Source organism: Ambystoma mexicanum, chromosome 8 (assembly GCF_040938575.1).
Source record: "Ambystoma mexicanum isolate Mex_15411 chromosome 8, UKY_AmexF1_1, whole genome shotgun sequence".
Classification (NCBI taxonomy): Eukaryota; Metazoa; Chordata; class Amphibia; order Caudata; family Ambystomatidae; genus Ambystoma; species Ambystoma mexicanum.
Genome location: NC_090929.1, coordinates 383,681,615 through 383,699,514, shown reverse-complemented (window position 1 = coordinate 383,699,514; position 17,900 = coordinate 383,681,615). Strand labels below are relative to the sequence as shown.

The 17,900-nt window shown below is 45.5% G+C and overlaps 1 protein-coding gene across 1 annotated transcript in view; it reads right to left on the bottom strand.

The window, feature by feature from the left end:
- ANAPC2 (anaphase promoting complex subunit 2) overlaps positions 1-17,900 on the bottom strand; it is a 649,174-nt gene that overhangs the window by 45,679 nt on the left and 585,595 nt on the right. Inside the window, exon 12 of the mRNA XM_069609853.1 lies at positions 15,028-15,263. Coding sequence (XP_069465954.1) covers positions 15,028-15,263 — 236 coding nt within the window. The remainder of the gene's footprint in view (positions 1-15,027; positions 15,264-17,900) is intronic.

Here is a 17,900-nt window from a genome sequence, read left to right as displayed (position 1 = left end):
TGCCTCAACGATGACAAGACGTAACTCCTCATTGTTGGGACCCAAACCGTACTCTCCAAACTCAACTCTGCCTATCAAGCCTTAACTATAGACGGATTCACAATTCCAGTTTCACAGTCAGTCAAAATCTTGAGAGTCTACCTTACCGCCACCCTTAACATGACACAAGTCAATGCCATTGCATTATCCGCTGCCCATACCATGAAGTTCATTAATGCCAGCAAACCATTCCTCTCCTCACACAACCACCTCAACATATCCTGTGCCATTATCGGCTCAAAACGCATACTGTAATGCGCTCTTCATGGGCATGGGCACAACTGAAAAGAACCTTAATAGATTACACGTCATCCAGAACAACACCCTGTGTGCTGCCCTTGGTCTCTCCAAATGCAACCACATCACGGCATCCAGGAAAGAAGCTCACTGGCTCCCAATCCGGCAGCGCATCAAATTGAATGCTTTCGCCATCACTCACCGCTGCATCCCCAATTCAGTCTCAACATACCCGACTCAAAGATTCACGAAACCTATCTGCACCAGATCCACACACTGCTCCTATAGCCATTATCTTGCCATTCCAAGATTCAAACACAGCAGAGCAGGAGGCTTCAGCTTCAGAGTCATCACTTCCTTACTCTGGAACTCACTGACACTCTTCCCTGCGCTCGGAACAATCTTACTGGCCCTTCAGAGACAAACACCTGGCTTTTCAACTTACTTGAACTTTTCCCAGAGATTACTTCAACATCTCATGACTCATTCTCTTTAACTGCCTTGTCTTTGTACTGTAACCAGCGCCTAGATGCCTTCGGGTTTAGTGCACTTTACAAATCTAAAATAAATAAACTGCATCGATTGAAGGAAATGTCTGGACTCCAGGGCATATCTTCACAAATTCTCCACACTGTGAGCTATGATCGATGTTCAACCCCTAAATTTCAAAGTTTTGGCATCAAAGTTGAGTGGTCTGCCTCGACCAATGGCGTCAATATCATGATTCCGCCCTATCCAAGCCCTTCTGCATGCAGGTATCAGCCTTTGAAGGCGCAGTCTCACCAGTCTACGTAGTGGGTGGTGGAGCTCCAGGCTTAGGAAAAATATCTGAAGGTTGGAGTTGGAATTGCTTGCACTGGTCTGCTGAGGATTTTTGTGGGCAATTTTACCTTTCCCCTTTCAGGTGACGAACTCTGTCAAGCTGTCCTTTAAGGTGTGAGACTTCTTGCGTGAGGACGATGATTAATAGTGTGATTCACTCTTCAAGTGTGAGCGGTTTCCTTTTTGCACCTACTCCTGGACTACCAGAAGAAGGGTCCTTGTCTGCACTCTGTCTGGTTGTTTTGGAGTGTAGAGGAGCAGGTGGACGCATTTGCTCTAGCTCCCCGCCCCCTCACCGCCGTCATACTGGAACAGTAGGCAAAGGGCTATATGTGGGACCCCCATGTGTTATATCCCATCAAGTGTATGAGAGAAGATATGCACTCTGACAGCCGTACCGAATGTACCCTCGCACTGAAAGGGTGGAAGGATGCTGTATGGAAGGAGATCAGCACGCACCATTAGACATTATGGAGCGCTGAATGAAATCTGACAAGGGCAGAGTGATGTCATGGAGAAGAAGTATGAAGCCATACTGAAATGATATGAAAATCCTTAAGCGTGACAATGTAACCTAAGTGACAAGAGAAACGTGTATGAAACGATAAAGTAATCATGAACGTAAAAGAAGACAAAGTAACTTGCTAGCCAATAAGTGTAAATAAGCAATAACACAAAAGATAGATAAGAATCTTTGGCTCATGGCGGTCTGATGAGAAATGATGGATTAATTGGGAATGTGGGGAGTAATCTGACGTGATCCAAGCACCTCATTTTCGGTTTCCTCATGTGCTGCTAGCCGAGTCGAAAGTCCAAGGTTGGGTGAGGATGCCAACCAATCACTGGGTCTAAGGGGGCAACCTGCTATACAATGTTGCATAGACCACCCCACTGCCATATTATTTGCTATAATCAGTATTATTCGTATTTAGAGGTAGTTCGAGGGTTGTCTTCCAGATAAGAGACAGCCAATGAAATACTAACCTATATGTGTTCTTTAAATTAATATGTTCCCCTAATCCAATCCCGCTCGCTAATACGTTTTACGGTTTGCCACGTACAATGATGTCATAGATGATGCATATTGGGGTATAAGACCCCTGTGTAATCAAGTTTATGGGTGAGTGTGCAAGCATCTGTCTGACGTTTGTCAGTTGACCCTGCTTTATTTACTTGAGAATAAAGTAGTACTTTGCCATATTCCTTGAGTCTGTCCGTTTATTTGGTCTGAGACCCTTTATTGGTAATTCCATCAAGCACAAGAGACGCTTCAAGGTGCTAGAGCACAGGAGCTTCTGTACTCTGAGGATTTACTTTTGTATGAGGTACCCCTGGGGACTTGGGTGCATACTCACTTAGCGCCACTTTGGCTATACCATTTCTCAGTAGTTTGGCACAACCTGCACTCCCTGACGTTGTGTTCTGCTCTCAAACACCACAGTTCAGTCACAGACATCTTGGAGTTACAGTCAGGACATCACTTGCACCCAGAAGCTTTGTGAGAGCCGGGCATGAAATAATTTTTCAAAGGATTTTCTCACATAAGAAGAGTACTGTTCAATGTAAGATGTTGAGCATGTTGAATAAAGGAACTGACGTCACGGGGCATGGTTTGAGGTATGTATTGGCGACCCAACATAACATCGAGAATTGAGAAGCAGGTGCATCGAGGAACTTCAATAGAGTGGCACTATGCTCCCCTGCTGGAGGAATCGTTTCCATGATTTAGCCGATGCTGCTAAAACCTTCCAAGATGAGGAATCTGTGGGAGGAGGTTATCCATTAGAATATCTGAAGCACCCACAAGTCTGATGTTATCCGTCCACAATTGTTCGAAAATCAGAAAATGCTGCCCCCGACCAGGATGCTGAATATAGTCAGGGACAGCATGAAAGAGTCATATTCTGCTAGTGTTTGATCAGGAGTGATTCAAGCCTCGTCTCTGTCGTGGGTTGTCTATAATGCATATACCTTTTCTAATTCTTGTTGCACCCAGTATATGGGTGCTGGTGGAAGCTGCATTTCTTGTATTAATATCATGAATCTCCTGGGTCCGAGTATCGAGTCTCTAAAAGCTCCAAAAGGGAGTATGCCCCAAAGCGCAGGCAGCAGTTTGTCAACTTTCCCTGATTTCAGAGTATCGTCAATCCTGGATTGTACCTCTGGTCGAAAAATTGATTGCTTTCATCCAGCCATGCTGTTTGAGGATAGCCCGGTTTGCTAATTGACAGAAACCTTTATCTGCAAGATCAACAGCAACAACAAAGCCAGGATTAGAGGCTAATTCATCTTTAATTATGCGCTATTTAAAAGCACTTTTCTTTCCCTTGTATCTGGCTGTGAACACACATCCGTTAGGCACTTTGGTAGCAATGCTGTGGATGAAACTTTCCCAAGGCCTACACTTTTCATAAATCCATAGGAAGTGTCAAGACAGCGGATCTGATGAATTAGTGGAGTGGTTTCTTGTGGTTCTGGATACCACAGAGTCATATTTCGTATTGTCTTTGAAAAAGAGAGGAGCAGAGTTATTAGCTTTATTAGTTTTTATAAGGCCTTGACTGAGCAAACAAGTGTTGGAGGCGTCTTCAGTTAACCCATGTCTCAGATCCCTTACAAACATGAACGGTGCGATTGATTGCCTGTCTTTTTCTCTCTATTGTTATAAGAGGGATTGTTTTCCCTGTACCCGCACTTCAATCGCAAAAGGCTGTGACGCCTTATTCATTAGCTGATGGAACAATGCAATGTTGTCAAGAAGTGAAGTGGAGTGTCCCGGCAGGGTCTCCTCTTGTTTTTCCAATTGAGTATTGATCCATTTGTCGTCTTTTTCCCGTGGCAATTCCCATTCTTTCTGCTGCAAGAGGACTGCCCTGGCCGTATGGATCGTTCGTTCTCATACAGTGTCTGCGGACAGATTCCACGTGGGTTCCATGTGCGCCCCGATGCCTTTAGGTTGCGGTGTGTAACAAAAAAATAAAAGAAATTCCCCATGTCCTGGGGCTTTGCTGTTTCTCCTAAATACCTTTCCAGCATTAATAATGGTCTTGATTCTGTAGAAGTCATAGTCACGGAGAGTTTAATTGTGGAGAGTCCTCTCCAGAGGAACTGTCGTCCCACAGGTCTTAACTGTAGGCTTCACACATGACTTCTGAGATCACGGTTTGTTGCGACAGCTTTCTCGCTTGACAATATTTCCATACTGCTTTATAATCCTTTGCAAGGAATCCAAAAGCAAAAGGAGGCATAAATGATGTTTCATCTTTGGTGTCCTGCTCCGATGAAGTGTGGATCTCCCTGCTTGCCTAAAGTGGCATTATCTCCTCTGCCACCATGATAATTTCAGGTATATCTTTAAAAAGGCTGATATCCAGGGTTATTGCAAAGTATGTTTTCACAGTGTCATTGGATCCTGCAGGAGAAAAACGTTTCCCTTGGAGTCTCAATCTGTGAACTTCTTTCTCTTGTGATGTTTGAAATTCCCCACTGTCAGGATCGACAGCACCATCAATGTCACACTTGCTGCTTCATTTTTGTAAGCCTTGGGCGAGTCATTTCTTGAGGCGTCGAAGACGCCTTACGGGACGAGTCAGTTTAGCGGTTCATAAGGCCTTTGTGGATGAGTCAGTTGTCGCCCTTGACGAGGGCTTCATGGATGGGCCGGTTGTTGTAGGTGTAGTTTGGGCCATTATAGACTATCTTTCGTGGAGGAGTCCTCTCGTCAGTACTCATCCCTATAACACATTTCCACATAGTTTGATGCTGGTACCATCAGTACGGTGTATTAGAATGGGATTGAACAGATGCCCCTGTATCTTTCCCTTGCTTCGTTAAAGGAATTACAACCTTCATTCTGATTTACCAGAGCACTCCACAGGCAGAGAAGCCTTTATCCACTTATCTGTTCCACTTTCTTCTGAATGGGCCCTTTTTGGCCATGCTTTTCCCCTTTATTGGAATTAGCTAGCAGAATTCTGACAGCTTTGTCTCTCGAAGATACCACTCCTGCACTAATTGAGAGCAACAATCTTCTGCACCTGTCCTCAAGTCATTTCTGTGAGAAAGACCTGCACTCTTTAGGCATGTAGTCAAATGCACTGATCATGCAGATCCTTCAAGAAAACTTTCTTTTTCCCTCATGTTTTGCGGCCGACAAATAACTGCTTAGACTTGGGAGGCAAGAATTTTCCCTCATGGTGAGCTGTATTCTACAATATCTTCATGCAAGTAGAAAACGTAGTAAAAGCAATTGTGTGCCCAATGTAAGGAAGGCATAGTATCAACAGTAAGCCAGACAAGTGAGCACAGTTCAAGGGTGTTTATTGAACTTCAACAAGGGTATCTAATCCTAAATCTAGAGATGGGAGCAAGCTACGACCATCAAATAATAACAACGCACTCCTAGTGTTGTCTTGTCAAAATAAAAGGGCCTATACAAAAAGAAAACGATTGCCAATCCTTACCTCTAAATACAAATAGTGTGGGGGTAGTGTTGGGATGCTCAGGCCGTTGACCTCCCTTACCCACGTTTTCAGCATGGGACAAGGCGGATCACTCACACGTAGCACAATCTCTGGCTTTTTTAGCACGAGGATACAGTTCAATTGCCAGCATCAGAGCCTTCTGTGCCCAAGTCTCTTTACTTATCAAAATCTCTTGATTCAGAAGGCCTGATGCCACAAAACAACAAAAAGTAAATTTTCTCTTACAAGTACTCAATTCAGGTGATGTACTATTCACCATGTATCCCACTCAGCCGGGCTCAGATCCCTTTAATACAACAATCGTCACGTTGGATCCCCCTCTTTCGGGCTCAGGTCCTCTTCACTATGTTCATAGAATATTCTCTCTCGGGTGACTCACGGTTCACCCTGGAATCCCCCTCACCCAGGCTGAGATCCCCTTCTTAATACAATTAGCCTGCCTCAGCCGGGTTTGGACCAATTTCAGTTAGCATCAACTATCGAAGACTTTCGAATGGGCACAGGGTTTGGCTTGACCCGTTGACGGACCACTTCGATCTCACAATTCCTTTTTACATTTGCCACCTTTCAGTTAGATACCTAACAGACCTTCGAATGAGCACCCACGTGGCGCCGGACCCGTTTACGGTATCCATCTTGGCTTCAAAAGTTCAGTACTCATCCACTGTAAAATTATATCCGCGTCTCTTGTATCATAAACTTCACACACTGTTCTCTTCAGTTTTCTCCATACAATGTTGCTGCTTGCACCCTTGACTTTAACACAGACTGGTCTGTTATCAGTCTCTCCAACTTACCGGCTGTGCTGACTTTACTGGCGCTACTTTGCTGTAGGAGCCAAGGACAGTACCACAGCGGCAAACGATCCTCCCCGCCTTGGCAATCAATGCGAGGGAGCCTCGGGTACCTCTGACAAACAATGCAGGCTTCTTCAGCTTTGATTCCGGGTCTTACGTTTCTTATTTTCGAACGGTCATAAAAGTAATGGTCTTTCTATGAAAAGGTCAAGGGCACTTCCCTCCTTACAACCCTCTTTGGACTTGCTGTCTTTCTCCTTGTATTAAACTGCCATCACTGAACTGCTGCTTCCTCGTGTGCTTTGCCTTGCTCATTCAAAGCCTTCTCCCTTCTCCTTCGCAGCCCCCATCGTAATACACCTGGGTCATGTCAAAAAGCTGCAGGTGTGTGTAATGATCAGTAATTGCCTGACCATTGTATTGGGACATGTCAGGTATACAGCTCGGGTGTTAGTCCGTTTTCTCTCACAGTGAGTTGTCCATGAGAAAGTGTTTGTGTCGGAAAAGAGGGTGGGGGCGGGGGGGTATTTGAGTTCCTAAGTATCCTACCTGGTAAGATGGGGAAAGGTGTTACAGGGAAGGGGATTGTAACGCTCACCTGATTCCCGTAGAGGCGCCGGTCTTGACTGGGCGTATACCGTATCTTCAAAGGTGATGTGTAACACACGGCTGGCTCTTTGGGCTGGACCTCTGTGCACTGTATGTCGGACTCGAAGGGTAAGATGTCTGCAGATAGAAAATATGGGATTAATGAACTGGGTTATTGAATGTCTCTCTCTTCTTCCCTTTCTCTTCTCCTGTAGAACCCCAAAGGTTAACGCTCTCACCTTAGGTAAGTGAACGCCGTGCTCTCCATCTGCCTCGGGGCAGGGTGCTGTAACCAGTTTCTTCACTGGATAAGGGGAGCAGGCCTCTTGACTTCAGAGGACTGCTGTCCGTCGTTTACTGCACGAACGGTAAGTTTCGAGTAATTCTAATATCTTTAAAAGTCTTTAGTAATGATGTCTCTTGTTTTGCAGGGTTCCGGCGATGGCGGATGACGGGCTGAAGTGAGTTGAAGATGGAGCCCGTGTGATGAATAGAAGCGCCTGGAAGCACGTAAGTAAGCGCTTGTTGCCTGCTTCACGATGCGCTCTAACTGTCTTTTTATTTTGCAGGTACAAGTTCGGAGCGGCTGCAGGGTGCCGGAATACCCACTGGGTTAGATGTGGAAAGGAGTAATGGCACGTGAGTATTAAAGTTCCCCAATGTCTTTAAACGCACCTTGTTTTGTCTTTCAGATGCGGGATGCAGCCCCGAAGGCCTCCGGAGCGTGCGAAGAGTTGGTAAGCTTTTGTCTTTCAGATGCCGGAATGCTGTGCGAAGACCTCCGGAGCGCACGAAGAGTAGGTAAGCCTTTGTCTTTCAGATGCCGGAATGCAGCGCGAGGCGTTGGTGACAGCCGATGGACCAGGTAAGTGAAGCGCTGTCACTGAAGACCGTAATGCTAACCTGTTCTTTCTTGTCTTTATAGGTGTTGCTGAAGACTGGATTCAGGATGGTAAGCCTTTTTCCTTAGGCCCAGGATCAGATGCAGAAGACACGATGAGCGTTCTGCTGCAGAGGATGCAGAATAACGCAAAGCAAGATTCATCCATTGGGTGTGGTTTAAATAGCCTCCTGTAGTGCTTAGGTGTCTCCTTCCACAGCCACGCCTAGGTAAGAAAAGAATTCCTGCTTTCCAGAAGAGTTCCAGTGTTCTGAACCTAGGGAGTGGCTCCTGCCCCACCCAACAGGAAAAGTAGTTCCAAACAGAAGAGGATCAGAGGCTCAACTGGCAGGCAAGTAAGCAGCATGGTCTGCTGCAGGTAAGTCCACCCAAGCATTATGAACCCGGCGCTTCCAGCGCTGGGACTGGGCATATTTATGAGCCTGGTGCCACTGGCGCCAGGACTGGGTCCAAAAGGTCCCAATTGGGACTGGTTGGCACTCGGAACCTGGGTTATGGATCTGCTTCCAAGGGAGTTGGGAAAACCCTGACCTTTTGGAAGCAGAGATCATGACAGTACCCTCCCTCAAGGCCCCTCCCAAACCGGGCTTCTCCGGGGGTTTTGGCTCGTCAGGAAATGTTCGGTGAAATCTTTTGATTAGGCGAGGAGCGTGGACATATTCAGCAGGTTCCCAGGATCTCTCTTGGGGGCCGTAGCCTTTCCAGTCAATTAGGTAAAATATTTTAGATTTGGAGATCTTGGAGTCCAGAATGCTTTTGACTTCAAACTCGAGTTCTCCATCAACTAGGATGGGTTTTGGAGATTTAGTTAGTCGGGTTTGAGGTTGCACGGGTTTTAATAGATAGACGTGGAAGACCGGATGTATCTTCATGTGCGGGGGCAAGTCCAACTTGACCGCTACTGGGTTTGCTATGGTAGTGACGGAATAGGGACCAAGGTATCTTGGGTTGAATGTGCGTGGCCCTTTTAGAGGTAGATATTTGGTGGATAACCAGACTTGATCCCCTACTTGATATTGAGGGGCTTCCTTCCGATGTTGATCTGCCCCTTTCTTGTATTGTTCTTTAGCCCTTTGAAGGTGAGAAACAGCTTCCTTAAAGGCTTGGGTGATTGTAGAATGCAGGTAGTCTACTGCTGGTGTTTCAAGATCTTGGAGGGGATCCAACTCCGAGGTTCGAGGGTGACTGCCGTATAAAAGAAAAAACGGGGTTTTCCCAGTTCCCGAATGGACAGAGTTATTGAAGGCATATTCGGCTATCCAAAGGATGTCTTTCCAAGTTTTTTCAGTTTGTTGCAGCATGCAGCATAAATACTGTTCCAGAGTTTGATTGGTCCTCTCGGTTTGTCCGTCGGTCTGAGGGTGGTGACTGGTCGATAGTCTCACATCAATTTGAGCCGACCGACAGCAACTTCGCCAAAAATGAGAAATAAATTGACTACCTCGATCTGAAATTAGAACCGAAGGAAAACCGTGCAGTCGGACGATGTTTTCGAGAAATTCTCGGGCCAGAGTTGCTGCTGTTGGCAAGCCTTTGAGCGGAATGAAATGCGCCATCTTGGAGAATAAGTCCACGATTACTAGAATCGTATTGTATCCGGAGCATGGAGGTAGATCGGTGATGAAGTCCATAGAAAGCTTATGCCAAGGGCGAGGTGGGATGTCAATAGGGCGTAAGAGGCCTGCTGGTCTTTCCTTTTGACTCTTGTTTTGGGCGCATACTCCACAGGACATTATAAAGTCTCTGATATCTTTTTTCCAAGACGGCCACCAGAAGTAGCGCTTCATCTTTTCTGAGGTCTTGGCCATACCGGGATGTCTTTCCATTAAAGAATCGTGATAACAAGAGATTACTTTTTTCTGTAAATCTGTGCTGGGCAGGTATAATCGTTCTTGGAAATACAATAAGTTGTCCTTTACTGCAAAGTCCTTTCCCTGCAGATGCCAATTCTGTATGTCTGCTGGAGTTACAAGTTGCCTGGCTTTATCCTTAACTTCCTCTATGGATTGTGTGGCGATTACACCCAGAATTCTTTGTTCGGGAATGATTGGTACAGGTTTAGGGTTGATCAAGTGTTCTTCCACTCCCATCCGAGAAAGGGCATCAGCTTTACCGTTTTTTGTACCAGGTCGATAGGTAATTATGAAGTCAAACTTGGCAAAGAATAATGCCCAACGGAGTTGTCTAGAGGATTGGGCTTTTGCGGTTTTCAAATATTGCAGGTTTCGGTGATCCGTAATCACAGTAACGGTGTGTCGGGCCCCCAGCAGATAATGCCGCCAAGCCTTAAAGGCAGACTTGATAGCCAGAAGTTCCTTGTCAGTAATCGTGTAATTGATTTCAGGAGGCGAGAATTTGCGGGACCAAAATGCCACGGGATGCAACTGATTGGTTACCGGGTCCTTTTGTGATAGAACTGCCCCCATGGCAAGGCTTGAAGCATCAGTTTCCACGATGTAGGGGAGTTCGGGGCGAGGGTGTTTTAAGATTGGTGCAGAGATGAATTTAGTCTTCAAATCCTGGAAAGCTTGTTCCGCCTCGGTAGACCATTCAAAACGTTTGTTTTTCTTTAACAAGGCAGTGATGGGCTGGACTATTCGAGAAAATTCGGGGATAAACCTGCGGTAAAAGTTAGCGAAGCCTAACATGCTTTGCACACCTTTTACGGAGGATGGTGATGGCCATTTGAGAACTGCATCGACCTTCTTTGAATCCATACGCACTCCGCTAGGTGATAATATGAATCCCAAGAATTCAACTTCAGTCACGTTGAAAACACATTTTTCCAACTTAGCGAAAAGTTTGTGTTGACGCAATCTTTCGAGGACCATTTTCACGTGTTTCCGATGTTCAGATTCCGATGAAGAATAAACGAGGATGTCGTCAATGTAAACAACAACACACACATCTATGAGCTCTCTGAGGACATCGTTCATAAAATATTGAAAGGCGGCCGGGGCATTGCAAAGTCCGAAGGGCATGACCTGATATTCAAATAGCCCATATTTGGTGCGGAAGGCCGTCTTCCATTCATCGCCCTCTTTTACTCGTACCAAGTGGTAGGCTCCTCTAAGATCCAGCTTTGTATATATGCATGCTTTTCTGACTTGGTCCAGGAGTTCAGGGATCAAAGGTAACGGATATCTATTCTTGACGGTGATCTGGTTCAGGGAGCGATAATCTATACAAGTTCTAAGGTCTCCTTCCTTTTTTGGAACGAAGAACAAAGCTGAAGAAGCAGGGGACTTGGAAGGACGAATAAACCCATTTGCCAGGTATTGATACAGGTATTGTCGAAGGTGAAGGTTCTCAGGCTCGGTGAGGGCATAAATTATACTACAAGGAGGAGTAGATCCAGGTATCAGGTCTATCTGGCAGTCATAAGACCTATGAGGAGGTAGAGAGTTAGCCTGATCCTTCCGGAAAACATCTTGGTATTCTAGGTATTCGGGAGGTAACTGGGGAGTCTCTGAAGAAATTGCTGCCAGTGCAACACCAGGTGGAGGGTGACAAGTAGAGACACATTTTGGAAACTGGACCGTTCTTGCTCGCCAATCGATCAGAGGATTGTGTTTCTCTAACCAAGGTATTCCTAGAATAATCTGAAACTGAGGAGCCTTGATCACATCGAACACGATCTTCTCATGGTGTCCATCTTGACTTACTAGCGTCACTTCTTGAGTGGTATGCGTTACTGGTCCGGAGGCTATCTCTGTTCCATCCACCGTAGTAATGACGTCCTTTACAGCCTTGGGACAAAGAGTTAGATTCATCCTCAAAACCATTTCATGATCCACATAATTGCCGATGGCACCGCTGTCGACGTAAGCTTCAATTGCATGTAATCGATCCGGATTATCAGGGCTAATGAGGACCATAGGTATCACGAAATGCGAGGTCACGGAACTGGTTTTCACGCTCGGCAAGAGGACCTCTATTCTTGTCGGGCGAGGTCGTTTCCCTGCTCAGAGTTTGTAACTTTGGTAACTGCAGCTCCTACTGCCTTCTTGGCAGGTTTCACCGGACAGTCTCGAAGAAAGTGCCCTGAGTTTCCGCAATAGAGGCATAATTGCAACTGTTTTCTCCTTTCCCGCTCCTTTTGTGTTAGAGGACCTTTCAGGCCCCCTATTTGCATGGGTTCCCCGGAGTCTACTCCTTTGGAAGGAGTCGGCGGTTTGGAAAATACTCGAGCATCAAACTTGGAACGATCGGCCTTCCTGTTCTGCAGTCTGTGATCTATTTGAACGACTAAGTCTATATAGTCCGAACAATCTTGTGAGGCATTCACTACTTGGGCTAACACATCTTTGAGCTCTCCACGTAGACCTCTATAAAACAGCGTAATCCTTTTGTCCTCAGGCCATTGAGTTTCCACTATCAGTCTGTTGAAAGACGCAATATAAGCCAAAAGGTCTTGATTACCTTGTCGCAACGAAAGAAGCTCATTGTCCAAGGCCTGCCCCTGTGAATGTCTTGCGAATAGTTTTTTCATACTGAGCTGAAAAGCTTGAAAATCATGGAGGACCGGATCATCTTGATTTACTAGAGGGATTGACCAGTCTGCCGCATTGCCACTAAGGTACGAAAGCACGAAAGCTACTTTAGCTTGATCAGTTGGAAAGGCTGCTGGCCGGCATAAGAAATGCAACCGGCACTTATTGATAAATACTGCAAACCTCTTTGGGTCACCAGAAAATCGTTCGGGCGGAGCCAGAGGTACATTCCCAGGTAGGTTGATCTGCACTGGATTCATAGAGGATGTAGAAGGAAGATTTCCCCCAGATGCGGGTAACGGGGTCTGTCCGGCTTGTGACTGTAGCAATTGTCTAGCAAGATCATCTGTTCGCTCCTTGGAAATAATCAGTTCCCTTCTTAGAGCGTTCGTTTCCTGACGGGTTGCATGCACTTCTGCCCTTAGTTCCCCAAGTAACTGGGCTAGCTGGTCGGTATCCGAGGTTTCCATAGCGCCTGGACGGGAGTTTTGCGGTAGGCTTTGCGTTCTGTAACGCTCACCTGATTCCCGTAGAGGCGCCGGTCTTGACTGGGCGTATACCGTATCTTCAAAGGTGATGTGTAACACACGGCTGGCTCTTTGGGCTGGACCTCTGTGCACTGTATGTCGGACTCGAAGGGTAAGATGTCTGCAGATAGAAAATATGGGATTAATGAACTGGGTTATTGAATGTCTCTCTCTTCTTCCCTTTCTCTTCTCCTGTAGAACCCCAAAGGTTAACGCTCTCACCTTAGGTAAGTGAACGCCGTGCTCTCCATCTGCCTCGGGGCAGGGTGCTGTAACCAGTTTCTTCACTGGATAAGGGGAGCAGGCCTCTCGACTTCAGAGGACTGCTGTCCGTCGTTTACTGCACGAACGGTAAGTTTCGAGTAATTCTAATATCTTTAAAAAAGTCTTTAGTAATGATGTCTCTTGTTTTGCAGGGTTCCGGCGATGGCGGATGACGGGCTGAAGTGAGTTGAAGATGGAGCCCGTGTGATGAATAGAAGCGCCTGGAAGCACGTAAGTAAGCGCTTGTTGCCTGCTTCACGATGCGCTCTAACTGTCTTTTTATTTTGCAGGTACAAGTTCGGAGCGGCTGCAGGGTGCCGGAATACCCACTGGGTTAGATGTGGAAAAGAGTAATGGCACGTGAGTATTAAAGTTCCGCAATGTCTTTAAACGCACCTTGTTTTGTCTTTCAGATGCGGGATGCAGCGCCGATGGCCTCCGGAGCGTGCAAAGAGTTAGTAAGCTTTTGTCTTTCAGATGCCGGAATGCTGTGCGAAGACCTCCGGAGCGCACGAAGAGTAGGTAAGCCTTTGTCTTTCAGATGCCGGAATGCAGCGCGAGGCGTTGGTGACAGCCGATGGACCAGGTAAGTGAAGCGCTGTCACTGAAGACCGTAATGCTAACCTGTTCTCTCTTGTCTTTATAGGTGTTGCTGAAGACTGGATTCAGGATGGTAAGCCTTTTTCCTTAGGCCCAGGATCAGAAGACACGATGAGCGTTCTGCTGCAGAGGATGCAGAATAACGCAAAGCAAGATTCATCCATCGGGTGTGGTTTAAATAGCCTCCTGTAGTGCTTAGGTGTCTCCTTCCACAGCCACGCCTAGGTAAGAAAAGAGTTCCTGCTTTCCAGAAGAGTTCCAGTGTTCTGAACCTAGGGAGTGGCTCCTGCCCCACCCAACAGGAAAAGTAGTTCCAAACAGAAGAGGATCAGAGGCTCAACTGGCAGGCAAGTAAGCAGCATGGTCTGTTGCAGGTAAGTCCACCCAAGCATTATGAACCCGGCGCTTCCAGCGCTGGGACTGGGCATATTTATGAGCCTGGTGCCACTGGCGCCAGGACTGGGTCCAAAAGGTCCCAATTGGGACTGGTTGGCACTCGGAACCTGGGTTATGGATCTGCTTCCAAGGGAGTTGGGAAAACCCTGACCTTTTGGAAGCAGAGATCATGACAGGGATACCACGTCTCACCGTCCAGTGTCCCACTTCCACTCCCCGAACATCCCTCATCCAGTTGATCCGCCCGCACTGGTCCACCACCAGGAACTGGATCCAAAAGCGATGGTTGTGTCCTGGCCACCTGGATGACAGATCCCCGTGGACTAGCCGGTGAGACACCTTCAGGTTTCTCTCATCAACCCAGGAAACAAATACTTCTAATCCAGTTCACAGCAATGTGGAATAAAATTAATTAAAATGTGAAAAATCATTGACTAACGCGGTCGAAAAATAATCCATGAGGTGGCCACCAAGAGGTGGACACTAGGCTATCTGATTGGTGGCATTATGGTCAAACACAAAGAGGTGGATGGTTGTGAAAGTCTAACTTCCTTACACTTTATATGTATGCAAATGTTATCTAATAGCGAACATTCCTGGTCTAACTAAAGAAATAATTCTAAGAATGGGAATCTGTAAAAGAGCCAATGCTGAAGAGTAAATCATGAAAGCCGGACATCCATAAGTACAAATTGAATTACAACCATTATTGAATAAAAAAAAAATATTTTGCTAAAATACATTTCATCTAATAATCGCTCTCCTCTTTCATATTCTAGGTCAAACTCACAATCTTGTCATTGGACAGTCAACACATCCACCAGCATTATCTCTGAGAGCTAAAATGGTTCTGGATTATTAATACATCTGGTTACTAACCTGGAGTTCCTCTTCCTTCTGGTCAGCCTGTGAAGCCATGGCCGAGTCTCCCTCCTCATCACTATCTATTAAGACAACTTTCTCAGCCCTATCCTTCTGTTCTTCTTCAATTACTGTGAATGTGCCTGGAGGCTCCTCACGCAGGACTCCTTGTTGAAGCCACAATGTCATCTTTCGCCTAAGTGATGCTGCTGGAACCTTCAGTGCTTCACTGAGCTCATCCAGTGTCCATGTACCTATAAATAATACAAGAAAGATACAGTGTTTACTCAGTAGTTAGTAAATGCTACTTAAACAGTGGTAGATATGGAAGTTAAAGAACATTACTGAAATCTACTAAATCAATGGAGCACTCGGGTTTCTTCAAAATCAGGAAACAAATAGTGTATTTTGTAGAATTTCATGCATAAGTCTGGATAAAATCCCTGAATTAACTTTGGAGAAATTCCCCTACATGTTTTTAGTTTATTCAACCTTTTTGGGTAGTGGAGTTTATTTTTATATGTATGGTGTCAAAGACACACAATTATGCCAATTGAAATTTCCTATAGAAATTAAGTAATACTAGCTCGTGCCATTCCCTCAGGAAGGGGGCATCAATGGCATATGAATCTTCAGTAACTAACTACACCAAAAGGTAAAATAAACTTTATGTTAATCCCCACATTATGCTCTTTCCTGTAACCTACCAGGGACAATACTGCTATGTAATGATGGGCCCAGAAACTACCTGTTAAAACTATCAAAATAAAGGCGGTATACAGCTTGCAGCATCGAACAAGCAGCTACACAAATTGAGCTACTCCTCTGTGAAGCTGTGCACTCCCTGCTCCTATTCTGAAGGCAGCTGGTACTTAAATGATAAGAAGGAAATATATTTGTTTTTACTAAGGACACCAATTAGATCAGACGCATGTATAGAGTAGCATACATTAGGGTCAGAGATCCTGTAAGTAGGTGCCTTACAAAAGCATAAATAGAAAACCAGATGGTGGGGTGACGGCAGAACATGAGCTAAGGACACACCCGAGTGGTATTTGGATGGCACAGAACAGGGAGTCTGTTCACCGAGTTCTCAGTCATGTATACAAAAGAAGTAAGGACATGTTTTCAAAAGCGGAATAACGTGTAAGAGGGTGGTGTAGGAGATGGAGCATCAAGACAGATTTGAATGTGAAAATGTTGGTGATGCTTTTGATGAGGGTCAGTGGTGTGGGACGAGGAGATTGAAGGAGCAGAAATGAGAAAAAGCACAATGTGGGCGGGGGACACATAGGCTGAGGAGGGTGATAAAGTGAAGGATTCAAAGAGTAGAGTACTGCGGATACAGAGTCAGCTAGATTTGGGAGCAGGGGTGCAAACTATTACAAATGTATAGAGGGACTAATTATGTATTGGAAGCAGGCTGGCATGGAGGACGCAAGACCAGGTGTGAGATCAGCATTGAAGAGTTTATAGAGTTTGGGTGGAAAAGTTGAGGATTTTGGCAAGTCGGGCAAAGAAGTAAAGAGAAGGGTTCACAAGTAGCCTTGAGCAGTAGTCAAGGTAATTCAGTAAACAGCAGAGATGAGAGAATTAGTGGAAGCAAAGGGCAGAGCTTTTTAATTTTAAGGCGGTGGATCCAAGTGGCGGTGGCTGTGGAGGTGATTACGTTTTGGAGCTCAGAACACTGTTGGAGAGCACCCCAAGTGTACCCATCTGGGGAAGTGTGTGTGAGATAGTAAGGAGAAAAGGAAATAGGGGTAGGGAGTAGTGGTGGGGCATTCGGGGCAGGGAGACAGAAGAGCATTATGCAGCAAAGTGCACATGTTTTTAAAATTGGAGTCCAAGACTGCCAGAGTAAGGAAGTTAACAATATTCTATTGCCATATCTAGGCCCATTACCAGACTCTGTGCAAATAATCACCATTCATAAGGAGACATGAGGTGGAAAAAGTATAAGTGAGCAGATTTCCTCATTCAGAGGGAAGCCTGAGACTTGACGTTGTCAAGGTTGCAATTACCATTTATGGGTGGTCTGGAGAAAACAGTTAGGTTGTTCAGTTAACTTTTAGTATTGTGTGACGTGTGACCAGAGAACCTCGGGATTGTCATCTCCCTTCGCTCCATTGTTTACCTCCAGATGGTTTTCTAATCTGAATAGCTTTCTATATTATAGAGAAAATGGTTTCAGGGCTAAAGAAAAATATGGCCCTAACCTGGAAGATGGTGGTGTAAAGCCCCAAATCCTGCTTGGTCGAAAGAGCTGATGAAAAGCTTGCTGCAGTGTGGAACAAACATACTCAATAAAATCGGATCACACAGAGATGCATAGGATAACATGTGAAATATCCTTTAGTCCATGGCTGGTTGTCCATGAGGCAGCCCAAATCTGGACACTGTTGGCCTTAATGGAAGGGGGTTAAACACCCTTTCCTACTGGTTTGTTTTTAAAACACATTTTAACATATTTTCACTGCTCAATATATTTATTTAGCTCATCAACAAACTGTGTTTGTATGTGCTGCCCTGCTGAGCCGGTACCTAGAAAAGACAATCCATCAAAAGATGGTGTATAAGGTCCACAAGCTTATATGGTGGGCAGCTTTGATGGGATCTGCAGCAGGATGGTTTGATGATCCAACGGAAATTCCAAATGCTTCTTTAAGTAAGAATTAAACCTTCCAGGTAGACAGGTCTAAGAGGTCGAAAATGGAGCCTGTGGTGGAAGACATCCTCTTGGGTCCAATGTGGCCCAAATGAATGGCCTCTTTCGGGAGGATATTAAACAGGAACTTGGAACACAGTTTATGGAAACTAAATCATATCCAGTAAAATTGACAGATGCAGCATGACCTCTAATGAGAATCAATGTTCTAGGAAGAGGGACATGT